The sequence below is a fragment of the Triturus cristatus genome, chromosome 5_1, assembly GCF_964204655.1.
Source record: "Triturus cristatus chromosome 5_1, aTriCri1.1, whole genome shotgun sequence".
NCBI classification, from domain to species: domain Eukaryota; kingdom Metazoa; phylum Chordata; class Amphibia; order Caudata; family Salamandridae; genus Triturus; species Triturus cristatus.
In genome coordinates, this window is record NC_140587.1 from 211,317,014 (window position 1) to 211,329,383 (window position 12,370).

Sequence of the window (12,370 nt, forward strand, 5' to 3'; positions counted from 1 at the left end):
TCCACCTCCCATGATACAGATAGGCAAGTCAGGATTTTTGCAGATGTAAATTACCGGCGATAACCGCGGTTAGCGAGGCTTTTTTAATCGCTTTGCGGTTCTGGGGCCGTGTTGATAACAGAGCGAAGTTGTTTCTGCAAGTGTTTCCAAGACGTGTTAGTCAGGAACGCCTACTTTGCATGTCATTAGCGATATATATCGCTGAAATGCAAAGTGGAAAAGAAACGCCAGCTAACGCCTGTAAACCTACGCTAACGCCTGTTATCGCAGGCTTGTTAATAGGGCGATTAAAATATTGCCGCTTTTTCAGCAAAAAGTGTAGCAAAAGTGGCGATATTGCCCTTGATAATATGCCCCTAACTGTGATAGCAAACCTGCGAGCATGACTTTGCTGAGGATATGCAGCAAACCCATTCCTTTGGATGGAACTACAGAAGTTGTGGTACTCACAATCCAGACTTCCTGTTTACTCCTGAAAAGTGCCATATTCTACCATTCAGTGTATTGTAAAGTGAAGAGAAGTGCAGGGACTCTCCATCACATATTAAAGAAGTGCAGGTACACGGTCCCTGACAGTACCTGCCTATTTAAAGCACTGGGTAAATCTTACTCCAGTCTATGGTATATCTGCCAAGCAGCCCCATGTCATGTGTCACACCTTCAGCCAGTTCAAATGTTCCCAGTGCAGCTACCAGATAGCAAAAGGTCTTGTTATTAAGGTCATAACAGACTGGAGGTGTCACATTGCATAGGGCCACATAGCAGCTAAGTATGGTTTCCACGCTTTTAGATGTGCCTGATTATCACAGAAAACACCCACCTGAGGTACGCTAATGAACAATTCAGCTCTGCGATGCCACAAGACCTTACGGAGCAACATCACATGAAGCAGGTGTGACCGTATCAGCCCAAGAACAGCAGAAACCATTTGCTTGGAGAAATCAGGTGGAGGTGGCCAGGTAATTGTCATATGCTCCTCTCGCACCCTGCCACATCTCACCATCCTCTGGGCCCACTGTGCCCACAACCATCTTCACCACATAAACAGAGAGACAGCATCATGTCTGCTAGTGGTGAACTGAGAGCTAACAGCATCCTAGAAATGTGTCTCACCAGCCCATAAAGTCCAACCTTCTCCAGGAGGACTTGGGTGGGTGAAAATCATATACATGCCTAAAGGAAAAGAACTTGTGTTTCCTCGGGGCTGATCTGTGGGCTGGAGAGTGGATGACTTCTTATCTATCTACCGCTAAAAGTACCACCCTCTCCCAGTTCCCCAGCTTATCAGGGGTTTCTTCTGTGTCCGTTATGGCTAGTCCGCTGTTTCTATCATTAGGGAAGACTGGGCGGCCGCCTAGGTCGGCAAAATGGCTAGGGTGGCAAAAGAGGGAATTTTTTTTTATTTGATCCTACGAAAGTAAAGCTAGGCGGCCGCCTAGTCTTGCCTAATGGTATAAACAGCCCTGCATGCACGCTGCTGACCACTGCCTAATGCATCAGAAAAGGAAGTGTGCTTTAGCATGCTCAATTGATAAACTCGAAAAAAGTACTGGTGATACAAGACATCTCACAAACACGCACATTTCGCATCTAAACAAAATGTATTTCGGTAATCCAACCGCAAAGTGGATACGTACTCAAATACGCAGACCTTTGATCAAAAATAACCCCTCCTCTTCCTAAATTAAAAAGAAGAACCTGTTGAATCTCCAGAATCCTCAAAACTATGAAAAACTATGAATTTCTATCCAGTCTTAAGGGCTTAGGGTGCGTATGCGCACCACGACTGACTCACCAGCACGGTTGATTCCACGCCTGACCTGGAGAAGCGTCCTTTCACTGCACCGGAAGGACTAACTTATTTGTGTAAGAAGGAACACAAATAAGGGGTTGAGAGACCAGCCACCAGGTGCAGTCAACGTGTGGATAGAATTCCTGGAAGTGTCTTGTCTGTAATTTTTCCATGAAGAAGTGGGTGAGCTGCAGCAAATAACTCTTGTTTTCACCGTTCATATCCCCAGGGACAGGCTATGGTGCCGTCATTCCTCGTTATGCGTTTTTGCCTGGCCTGTAGATTTTTCTGCACGATGGCTTCCTACGTCGTGCCCTGTGTGCTCTGCATGGTTTTTCTGTCCTGCACGTGGTTGATCTCCACCAGACTGCTCGTCCCGGTCCTGCCACAATTCACTGTGGAGTTTAATGAGAGAGGACCCAGGAGAGGAGGTGATAAGACTGGGGAGTTCAGAGGAGAGGTGCAGAGGAGGACCAAGGGAGAGAGAGGGGGGAGAGGCGCAGAGGAACAACTGCAAACTGAGGCATGAGAAGAGCTGAGGGAAACGTGCAGTAGGAGACGCGAGGGGTGACGAGAAAGACCCGCGGACAGAGAGGCGCACAGGGTGACATGTGATGGTCAGAGGGAGCCATGCACGAGGGGCAGTGACTGATGCAGAGAGCCCTGCAGAGGAGAAGTGGATCCGGAACGAGGCCTCCTGGAGGAGGAAAGTGAAAGGTAGAAGGAGGAAGCAGGGAGCGCTCCAGGGTAAGCGGCAGGCGCCGTGGGAGAAGCGAGAGCTGCCGGGTGAAGGTGGGAGTGCCGGCATCGGCATGTGGGATGAGAAGGGCAGAGTTCAATGATCCATGCAAGAGGGAAGGGGCACCGGTGGCGCGAGAGCAAGGGCACTACTGAGGACCGTCACTGAGCGAGAGGTGCTGAGGGGTGCTACCCACGGAGAGGCACTGAGGACTGGCACTGACTGAATGATAGTGAAGGGCTCTGAGGTCTGGCACCGAGGATTGGTACTCACAGACTGTCTTGAGGATTGGTACTCACAGAGGGGCACTGAGGACTGGTACTGAGCGAGGTGTACCGAAGACTGGCGTTGATGACTGCTACTAACAGAGGGACACTGAAGACTGTCACTGGAGAGGGATTATGCGGACTGGCACTGAGCGAAGGGCACTGAGGATTGGTACTCACGCAGGGCCACTGAGGACTGTTACTGAGCGAGCAGTACTGAGGACTGGTGCTTAAAGAGGACTGACCCTGAACAAGAAGTACTGAAGACTACTATTAACAAGGGGAGGGGGTAAGGGGTTTGAGGACTAGTATTCGTGAAGGTCATAGAGGACTGGCACTGAGGGGAACTGAGACTGACATTGAGCGAGGAGCACTGAGGGCTGGCACAATAGGGAGGGGAATAAAGGACTGCCCCTGAGAATTGGTACTCACCGAGGGTCTCTCAGGACTGATACGGACCAAGTGAGCATTGAAGACTGTGTTCACTGTGGAGTACTGAGGGCAGGTACTGATCGAGTGAGCATGGAAGACTGTGTTCACTGAGGGGTACTGAAGACAGGTACCTACCAAGGGAGCATTGATGACTGTGTTCACTGTGGAGTACTGAGGGCAGGTACTGACCTAGTGAGCATTGAGGACTGTATTCACTGATGGGTACTCAAGGCAGGTACCTACCCAAGGAGCATTGACGACTGTGTTCACTGTGGGGTACTGAGAGCAGGTACTGACCGAGTGAGCACGGAAGACTGTGTTCACTGACGGGTACTAAGGACAGGTACTGGGTGAGTGAGCAATGAAAGTTACTATTTTTGTTGTTTATGGTTTTGAAAACGAGGTGCACTTCATGCCTTTTTGGTATTTAAACACACGGCTCTATTGGGCATCCGTGTGCATAGTTCTGTGAGTGTATGGCTACCGTAAGGTCTGGCCTGGGCCTTTCGTTGAGGTGGGTTGCAGGACTGACTGTTGTGATCCTGTTTGCTGATAGTAAATTAGAGTAACATAGAAGGGTTCGGCAGTAGAGGGTGTGCCTCTCTAGCCTGGATGACAGGGGGGGAGAGTTATGTTAGTAAAAGGGAGGGGGCAGTATTTTTCAGTTCTCGGCTAGGGCGGCAAAACACCTAGAAACGGCCCTGCCTGGTACCCGTGACCCCTTCTGCACAAGGCAAGGGCGGCCACCCAGCCGACTTTGCTGTGATTTGACGGACCATCAACTTAATGTTGTTGTTGTGCGTCTCACTTCGGTGTTACTTGGTGTCCCCTGCACCCCTCACCCCTTACTCACTCATGCAGGGCACTCTGGATTCCTATGCCAGCCCCAGTGCTCGCCATCAATTTGCAGGGAGCTATGGAGTGACTTTTAAACAGCATCCCCCTAGTTCGCTTCCTCCTCCCCTCGGGGCCTGCCCCTCACCAGGCCGGGCTGGGGCTGCTGGGGGAGAGGCGTGACGTCAGCTGTAGAGTAAACCCAGAGGTCTGCTTCGTGTATGACTCCGAGGGGCCGAGTGCTGGGAAGTAAATGCCTGTCACTTGATTCAGGGGTCTGGGAGCGAGCCTGGGGAGCCGCAGCCGAGCAGCCTCTACCAGAGCCGGTAAGTCCCCTCTGCTGAGATCTGCCAGGGCGCGCGCCTGCCTGTGGGACGCAGAGCAGCCTCGCGCGGGACGTTTGAGCAGCAATTAGCGCGTGATGAACTAAAAACCTAAGTCATCTGTAACTGTCTAGTATGTGTTGTGGTCTAGGATCTCTCGCTGTCAAGTCTGTGGGTGGTCTAGCATCTCTCGCTGTCTAGTTTGAGGAGCTGTCAGTGTTCTCTCGCTGCCTACTCGGTATTGTGGTCTCTGACCTATCGTGGTCTAGTGTCGCTTGCGGTTTAGTTTGAGGTGTTGTCTATGATCTCTCACTGTCTAGTTTGAGGTGTGGTCTAGTATATCTCGCTGTCTAGTTTGAGTTGTGGTCTAGTATATCTCCCTGTCTAGTTTGAGGTGCGGTCTATGATCTCTAGCTGTCTAGTTTGAGGTGTGGTCTAGGATCTCTTGCTGTCTAGTGTGAGGAGCGGTCTAGGATCTCTAGCAGTCTAGTTTGAGGTGCGGTCTATGTTCTCTCGCTGTCTAGTTTGTATTGTGGTCTATGATCTTTAGCTGTCTAGTCTGAGGTGTGGTCTAGGGTGTGCAGCTGTCTAGTTTGAGGTGCAGTCTAAGATCAATAGCTGTCTAGTCTGGGGTGTTATCTCGTATTTTAAATGGTTAGTCATGGACCATGTACAGTGCTTAGCCAGATTTGGAAATTAGACAACTTGTGTGATCCTGGGCAAACCACATTATTTGCCTGTTCTTCATCTCCTAAATTCTGAGTGCTTAGATATTGTCTGACCAAGTATTAAACCCCATAAAAAGGAACCGTTTACTTTCTGTTTGACCACAATGGGTGTTTAAAACATCACATACCACGGTTTACTGTCAGTGTTCAGATCTTGAATGGCTTCTCACCACACCTTGTAAGTGATCTAAATGTATTCATTGTAAAGCTAGGAAAAATGGATCGTTAAAAACAAAAATAAAATCAATTAAAACTCTGTTTTCATTTACAAGAATCTGAAAACCCCATAGACCACTTTGTTGATCATAGGAGCTCATTTTACTTTTAAAGTCAGTTTTTCTTTTATTCAGTCTGTGCACATATTGTTAGTACACATTCATTCATATTTTGGCTGCCCCTTCCAGTGCTGAAAGTAACCTGATGCGCTGTATTGCATGCATCATTAATGTGCAGTGAGTTACTTAAGGGACATTACTATCTTTATTTTGTAATTGTATTTTTGATAAAATAGTGAATCAGCAAAGTGCTTTGTATTGCAGACGAAAGATCTATAAGTGATACTAGCATCTTAAAAATAGCGCCTTGAGCGCCATGTAGGAGGAGATGTCGTCTATCGACTAAATACAGACTTTGGTTAAGGCTCGAATCCTGCCTTGTCTGACATGTGGCAAATCACTTTCCTTACCCCAAAAAGATAACAGCGCCTTGAGGCGCTGCAGCTGTAATGTGGTACATTAAATCATGATAACATTTCCTTTCCATTTCAGCATATGGCATATCCTTCCTGATTTACAAGAGTAGTGTGTCTTGAAGTGTTCACATGCCTGAAAAGTCCACTGTGCCCACGTTACTTCGAATCTCTCTAGCCAGCATTTGTTGTATAGGACTTTGGTGTTGCTCTCTGGAAGCGTCCATTCATTTGACTAGTGCTTATTGCCAATGTGCTGCCTGTTTCTAAGCGCTTCCTTTATCAGTGCTTTTTATTAACCCCACATTTCACCTGTCGGACGTCTCAGAGCACTATGCATATTGTTGAGTAAAATGTTTTATGGGCATGTAATTGGGGTGGCTACATGTGAGGGCAGCGTGGTTATGGTGGTTAATGAGCTGAAACCTATCGATGGAAGAATCTTTCGACGGTGATATTGTCAATTTCCAGGATAGAAACGGCATTAGGTGTGGGAGTTCAGAAGGAAACTGGGGACTGGGGGATATGTTATTTACCCAGGAGCACACAGTGTGACACTGGCTGCCGCCGATGCTAGAACACAGACCTCCACTGAATAACACAGATATTAAAGAATATCCCAGTTTCTTGCATTTCAGGTTAAAGTTAAGCAGGCTCGAATTGTGGGAATAATAACGCGCCTATCACGAAAGAGCAAGCAGGCATCCCTGACCCTGCTTTGTGTGACCGACATTCCTACCCATTCCCTCACAGGACCTCTGTGCTGCTGCCAGGGGAAGTCCATTCCCACCAGACCTAAAGCAGCGGTCCTGCCCTCCTGGCCTTTCCCTGCTGCCTGACTACGAATATCCACTCTGTTGCCAACACTTGATGCAAACTGAATATAAATTCAGATGGTGGAACGAGTAAAGGCCGCTAGTCTGCAATATTATTAAAAATAGTATGGTTTTTTTTTAGAATTAAGAGATGACATTCTCCAAAGGTGAAAATGCCTGGGAATTTACAACAATGTGCGGAGGTGCTACAGTGTATGTGTGCGGGAGCCTCGCGGGAGACGGGAGTGCGCCGAGCAGCTCGTGAGCCATGAGATACGGTTCATGATTGGTTATATGAGCAACGTAGTGCGTAGTTTCCTGGGCACCTTGATGGAGAAGTACAAATGACTTATTCAGCCACCTTTGTTGAGGAGTCTTTCTTTGCTTTCATATTTAAAGGTGCCAGTCGGTGAATTGTGTCACAATGTATCTCAAACCCTAAACAGGTGTAATCGTGCAAAGTAACATTCTAGAATGCCTATTATTGGTGATAAGGACTATGGGCCTGGTGCCACTCCACCTGCTGCACTATAAATAGATACACCCGCTGCAACCAGGGCCTTGAGCTTAGAGTGGGCAAATAAAAAAATATTAGGCCCCAGTTGCAGGACAGGTTTCCTGTGAGGACTAAATCGAGTTAAATATCGGGGGCTAAATGTCAGGTAATCAACCCACACTGTAGGTGCTCAGCTCTGGAGCTCACTGTAGTGATGCTGCTCACAAATAGAAGAATATTTAATAAGTTCTTTATTAAATATAGAGAGCTCAACCGTAAGCAGATACAAAGACAGGCTCCTATCTCCAGCTCCTCACAGCCTTAATGCCAAGGATTCTATATGACATCACAATGCCCCGGGCAAACTATGACAAGTGAAATTAAGGAAAGCCACAAAGGACAATAAGAAAAGAAATGGATACTGACAATCTACATTACAACACTCACTTTAACCAAGCCTTAGGGATCAACCTATTCTGGCTAAATCAAAAATATTTAAAAACTATGTGGCAGATTTACAAGAAACCGACACATCTGTAGAGATGTGTCAGTTTCCCTGCGCCTCCATGTGAAACCCTTGCGTCACCATGGATGTGCCGTATTTACAATACACCATGGCGCAAGGATTGACAGATGTGTCAGAAATTCTGACACATCTGTTGGCGCAAAAGTCACGCATTGCTGGAGTCGTGTCGCAAGCACAACGCAACTTTAGCAATGCATGGGGAGGCCTATATTTATTGTACTGCATCACTCCTTGCGCCTGCTTCAAGCAGGCGTAAGGTTTTGATACAATGGTGTTCTTGTAGTCGCACGTGTCACTTCTACAAGGCTTTCATGCGTGGGAGCGCCCACCCTGCATACATTATACCTGACGCAGGTATAATATAACGCAGGGCTTTACAAGGTGACGCATCCCCCTAGATGCGTCACATTGCTAATGGGCATCAACGTGGCGCATTGTTTACGCCACAGCTGTGTCACAAAAAGTGACGCAAAGACGCTGCAAAAGTGACGCAACGGGCTTATTAATCTGCCCCTATGTCTCTTTAAAGAGGCCTTCCTGCCATTCACGAAGTATAGTGGGAGCAATTCCCCTTTCACAAAAAGGATAGGCCTCCTCTGTCAGCAGGTCATCACCTCCACTGACTAAACCAGCAATGCCTTCCTCCTGAAAACCCCAATCCCACAACCCCACAATCTTCAGTCAGTGCTCCCTGCATCACAGGAACATCACCTCACCAAGAACAGCTGTTTACGCTCTTAACAGTCCCATAAAGTGAACATTTTTCCCAAGCAAGGGTTGTGCGAAACCAATAAAGAGTGGCCAATTTTATTGAGCAATATGAATGGGAACTTGCAGCATTTCTATAGGGCCTTTTATGACTATTGAGGCCGTGGTGCGCATTACGGGTGGCCGAGTAAGAGGCACCCCATCTGCTATCTATGGTCGGGAGAGAGTACATTAACTGTGTAGTCTATGGGGCTGATTACGAGTTGCGTTGTACTGATGGGTTGGTAAATCTGCATGCGAAAGTAATATCGCCGTGCAATAACACTGCCAGTACCACGCGACAACGAGTGGAACAAGAAATTACCTGGTGGGACCAGGTTTGCTGGCCATTAAATCACACTGAATTCCCAATTCCATAGGATTTATTGCAAACATTTGCCAACTTCATTGAGCTGACAGTAAATGTATGCTGCAGCCTGTGTGTAGGGTGGGGGGGAGGTTGTGGAGTAGGGAAATGAAGGGAAGGCTTATTTCCGACAGGGGGAGAATTCTATGTAATGTAGCCCGTCCTCCAGGAAAAAAAGGTAAAGGGGTTGGCTGCTCGTCTTGCAATTTTTCTAGGCTGAATTACTGCACAGTAACATTGGGTCTGTTGTTCCAACACCGGGGAAAAGCAGGTGCGAGAATTCCAGCCCACTCAGAATCAGGCAGAGCAGAATTCCATGTGCTAATTCCGCTCCTACTGGCTCATTATTAGGGCCTAAAATCTCTGTATAGCACCATCAAATAACATAGCAAAGAAGGTTGTGCTGCAGTGGCTACTACTCCACCAGGTTGCGAATCGAGGTAGTTTGCCCATTACGAGCACTGAGCGGCCTCACACGTGTATACATTTTCTACAACTATGGCACCAATTCACAATGGCATTAGTGGCGGCTGGCAGGGAATGGGGTGGCGGCGTAAGGGGGTTGAGAAAAATAAAATATATTTTTTTAAAACATACTTTTTCCCAACCGGCGTCTCTCCTCCGTTCTTGCTTCTCTTCCTGACGAGTCCCAGAAGCAGGAAGCACCCTGGCTCCCCATAGCCAATCACAAGGCTGCAATGCAGCGTTGTGGTTGGCCTGAGCGCCGTGGTTCGGCGCTCGGACAAGGACTGGGAACCTGTGCATGTTCTCCACCCAGGCTGTGTATTCCATCCCGGTGGAGAACATGCTAAGTGCGCAAGCATGGTTGAACGGCCCAAGATAGCCGGCCAAACTATCATGCGCACTTGTACACAAAACACTCCTCCTCCGTGTGCCACCAGCCCCGCCCTAACCAGCCCCATGGCAGCGAAAACTAAAATGATAATCACAATGTCATTATCATTTTATTTTTCCCTTTTCCACTGCTCTGAGAGCAGCGGGGCAACACTCAGTCGCTGCTCACAATACTCGCGGGTGGGGGGAGTGCACGGTGGTTTGTGCCGGGGTTACCACGGGGGGAGATTAAAATAAAAGAAGAAAACCTACCTGAATTGGTCCGTGCCACCTCTGCTCCTGGGCCGGGTCCCACTTTCTGCGTTTTCCTGAACAGGAACAGGATTAGGCATGCTCCCTCCCCTCCTGTAAGCCAATCACAATGCTGCAATGGCAGCATTGTAATTGGTGTAAAGTCCCAGATAGCGCCCAGTAGACCTGTAGGGAGGCCATTTTCTCTATGTAGGCTGCATGCAGCTTACATAGAGAAAATGTAGAGGGTGCATGACTGCTTTGGTCGGCCCCGGGGCTGACCAAACAGCAGGAGCGGTGCGTCCATTAGGGCGTTGGGGCGTAGCCCCCCCGCCCGCAGCGTCGCCCGCAGCGTTGGCGTCTTTGAACTTAAGTAAACTGAATCAGTTTACTCAAGTTCAAAGAAGCAGAGGGAGAACTGACAATCATGTCAGTCAGCATGATGTCGGAACGCCCACCCCCGGTGGGCGGTCCGGCGTCATGTTGACTGACATGATTGTCAGACGGACCAGGCAGGGGCAACAGGCAGCAGCACAAGTGCGCATGATTGGGAAGGTGAGCGAATTTTCGCTCTGTGCCCAGTCATGCGCACCAGTGTCTGCTCTGGCTGGCGCATGCCAATTAGGAGACCGAGGGTTGAGCAAAGGCTCAAACCTCGGTCTCCTAATGGGCAGGTGGGCGAGCAGTAACCGTGCCCTAAGCCAATCCTGGCGCTGCTGGCAGTGCCAGGATTGGCTGAGAGCCTGAGAGGGGCTGTAGGCGCCAACGGACGGACCCGAGGTGGCGCGGACGTGCTGAGGACCTCAGGTAGGATTTAAAAAAAATGTATTTTAACACCCCCCCCCCCCCCGCGCGACAATAAGTCACATATGTTGTGGAGGTTCCTGTGAAATGCATTTTTAAAAACGTTTTTGTACTATAAAATCAGCCAGACATGCAATATTCCACGTTGTCTGCTTAAATTTTGGAGAAGGGTGATTACAATCCCCTCTCACTAAAACTACTACGCGCTGGAGGATGTGGTTAACTTGTTGGATGAGATTTTCCGTACAAATAGAAAACAAAGACCTAGCTTTATTATATTGAAATGCGTTTTAAAAACAGCGCACGCGCTGTGTAGCACGAGACACAAAAATATGGTGACCGCCGAAGTATGCCGAATTGTTCAGAATAGAAGCGCCCCATAGAGTTGTGTATACCGCCTGGCGCGTACATGCTGCCCCAGTTCACGTCTGGGGCGTTCTTTAATAGCCAGTATATGCAAGTGTACAAACTTACACAATACAGAAACGTGTCACTAGGAGCCGGGGTGTAAATATGTCCGCACTCTTCTCTAAGGTGCTTTTAAAACCCCGTCGAGTTAAGGGGCAGGCCCCAGGAGACTCGTTTTGTACATTAGTCCAATTAAACCCCCCATTTAATGAGCGTGCATGAATGGGTCAGGCTGGGAATGTGCAGTGGGGTCGAGGGAGGGGCGAGCGTGTTTTGACAGCTGTATACTGCGGCCCCAGGCCTCGGCTCGGAGTGCCACCCGGGTAACAAACTTTTAGGGTTGGGGGTGTGGTTAACATGGAATGAGGCAAGGATTGAGGCTTTACACCCAGTCCAACAGACTGTTTAAGTGGGCCAGATACTAAGGGCCCAGTTTCCGCATAACTTTGCCGCACCCTTGAAGCCCCGCAGAACAACCCTTGCCTCATAAATACTTTCCATCGAGGTTCCCTCCTCGTCGCTTCCCCCCGCCCACACCTCGCAGTAGGATCAGAGCACTTCATCCGCAGTGCATCCCAGGGGGGTGTCCACCAGCGGTGTCTCGAGGGTCCCCTCCCCCTGATCTTGACTTATATCGGTTGGGCTCACTTGGGGCTAACTTTTTTACACTTTGAAAAATCACCACCTGCCACTGCTTTACTTATTTTAAGAGCTCAAACAGATAAGATGAATGCTTTAAAAAAAAAAAAAAAAAAGCATTTTGATGTCAAATGTGCTATGTATGAATGGTACTCAGCATTGTTATCTCGAAGTCTGTTATGAAGTTCTGTGATTATAGTGAATAAGCAACTACCTATGTTATTATATGACATTGACTTCTCTTTATTAATGTAATAATTGTACTTTCAAAACTGCTTTTTTAACCTTCTTGCTTTCTCAAATTTGCTTGAAAATGCACCATTTGCCCACTCTTTTTTTCAACATTTTCTCGGGGGGAAACCCCCGAACTCTCCTTATGCCGATCAGGCTCGTTCACTTGCCGCGGTGCGCTTCACCACACATTTTAAGCCTCACCACTTTCAAATGTCACCAGCCGCCCCTGCCAAACAGTCAAAGTACTCAGAGTGATGCAAGCCACTCCTCCCCGACCCGCGCACCCGCCGGCCCCCAACCAGGCATGCCCTCCCGCCTGCCCCCAACCAGGCATACACCTGTCTTCTGCTTTCTCGCAGCACGAGAAGCAGAAACATAGAATGGTATTAAAAATACCATTTTATGTTTCTGCTTCTCGCAGTGCGAGAAAGCAGTGGCAGGGGAGT

The 12,370-nt window shown here is 48.4% G+C and overlaps 1 protein-coding gene across 1 annotated transcript in view; it reads left to right on the forward strand.

Moving 5' to 3' along the window:
- The first annotated feature begins 4,281 nt into the window (after positions 1-4,281).
- Positions 4,282-12,370, forward strand: part of GPR20 (G protein-coupled receptor 20) — a 192,466-nt gene continuing 184,377 nt past the window's right edge. The window contains exon 1 of the mRNA XM_085604828.1: positions 4,282-4,389. Within this exon, the coding sequence (XP_085460954.1) occupies positions 4,285-4,389 (105 nt within the window). The 5' untranslated portion in view covers positions 4,282-4,284. The remainder of the gene's footprint in view (positions 4,390-12,370) is intronic.